Genomic DNA, 1461 nt, shown 5'->3' on the forward strand with positions numbered 1-1461 from the left:
ATTCCTTTTTGATGTTAAACATTATTTTTGGGATGATCCTTTTTTGTTTCATGAGTGTGTAGATGTATTATTTCGCAGGTGTGTTCCGAATGGGAAGTTCATGGCGTTCTTACCGCTTGGCATACCTCACCTTATGGAGGACATCACGACCCCACTAAAACAGTGGCTAAGATTAATGAGTCAGGCTTCTGTTGGCCTGCTATGTTTAAAGATGCTAACACTTTTGTGCAGGCTTGTGACTCTTGCCAGAGGACTGGCAACATTTCGCGGAGGCATGAGATGCCCCAAACCGAGATTCTTGAAGTAGAAATATTTGATGTTTGGGGTATTGATTATATGGGGTCGTTCCCATCTTCCAATGGGAATTGCTACATACTCGTAGCCGTCGATTATGTGTCTAAGTGGGTCGAGGCCTTAGCTTCACCAACAAACGATGCCAAGATAGTCATCAAGCTCTTCAAGAAGACCATATTTCCGAGGTTTGGTGTTCTACGGGCTATTGTTAGTGATGGAGGTAATCACTTCCATGAAAGACAATTGGATTACCTACTTAAGAAGTATGGTGTATATCACAGAACCGGGCTTAGTTACCACCCTCAAACTAGTGGTCAAGTTGAGGTCTCTAATAGGGAAATCAAGGCGATCCTAGAAAAGGTAGTAGCCAAGTCAAGGAAAGATTTGAGTATGAAGCTTGATGACACACTTTGGGCATACCGAACATCATTCAAGACACCAATTGGTACTTCGCCTTATAGATTAGTCTATGGTAAGGCGTGTCATCTTCCCGTGGAGTTGGAGTACAAAGCTTTTTGGGCAATCAAGGAGCTTAACATGGACTCTAAGGTCGCGGGTAAGAGAAGACTCCTCCAACTCAATGAGTTAGATGAGTTTAGATTTTCGGCATATGATAGTGCGTGAATCTACAAGGAGAAGACCAAGAAGTGGCATGACAAGAGGATCTTACCAAGAGAGTTTGCACCGGGTGATAAGGTTCTTCTCTTCAATTCTAGATTAAATATTTTCCCAGGAAAGCTGAAGTCTAGGTGGTCCGGTCCCTTCACTGTCACAAGGGTGAACAAATTTGGCTCGGTAGAGTTGGTCAATGATAAGGGTGAAGAGTTTAAGGTAAATGGCCAACGATTGAAAGTGTATCATGAGGATACTACTAGTAAAGATGTGGAGGAAACCTTCCTAACTCCACTTCTAACCTTAGCATCAAGGTGGTCAGAGGGTCGTGTGGGACCTAGATAAACCAGCGCTTTGCGTGAGGCAACCCGTATTTCTTGCTTTCTAGACTAGTTTTCCTTTTTCTTTATTTTTTATTTTTATTTTAGAGAGACGAGGAGAGTGAAATTTTACCATTTATAAGTGTTTTGTACAGGTATAGGTTTGAGAGGTAAAGAGACTTAGAAAAATCTGAAGACGAAAAGAAATCGAAGAAAAGCTAAGGAAATCCGACTG

General features: G+C 42.0%; 1 protein-coding gene across 1 annotated transcript; it reads left to right on the top strand.

Annotated features, from left to right (window-relative positions):
• Positions 1–279: 279 nt before the first annotated feature.
• Positions 280–1251, top strand: LOC110690617 (uncharacterized protein K02A2.6-like). Its single transcript, XM_021867467.1, has 2 exons — positions 280–850; positions 1028–1251. Exons 1-2 carry the CDS (start codon positions 280–282, stop codon positions 1249–1251), a joined length of 795 nt encoding a protein of 264 aa, XP_021723159.1.
• The last annotated feature ends 210 nt before the right edge of the window (positions 1252–1461 follow it).

The sequence above is a fragment of the Chenopodium quinoa genome, unplaced genomic scaffold (assembly GCF_001683475.1).
Source record: "Chenopodium quinoa cultivar QQ74 unplaced genomic scaffold, ASM168347v1, whole genome shotgun sequence".
Lineage (NCBI taxonomy): Eukaryota > Viridiplantae > Streptophyta > Magnoliopsida > Caryophyllales > Amaranthaceae > Chenopodium > Chenopodium quinoa.

Excerpts from the sequence above, each read along its gene's own strand:
- LOC110690617 (XM_021867467.1), top strand. The coding sequence starts at position 280 with ATGCCCCAAACCGAGATTCTTGAAGTAGAAATATTTGATGTTTGGGGT. Across the intron at positions 851-1,027 it reads CATGGACTCTAAGGTCGCGG|GAAAGCTGAAGTCTAGGTGG; the intron begins GTAAGAGAAGAC and ends ATATTTTCCCAG.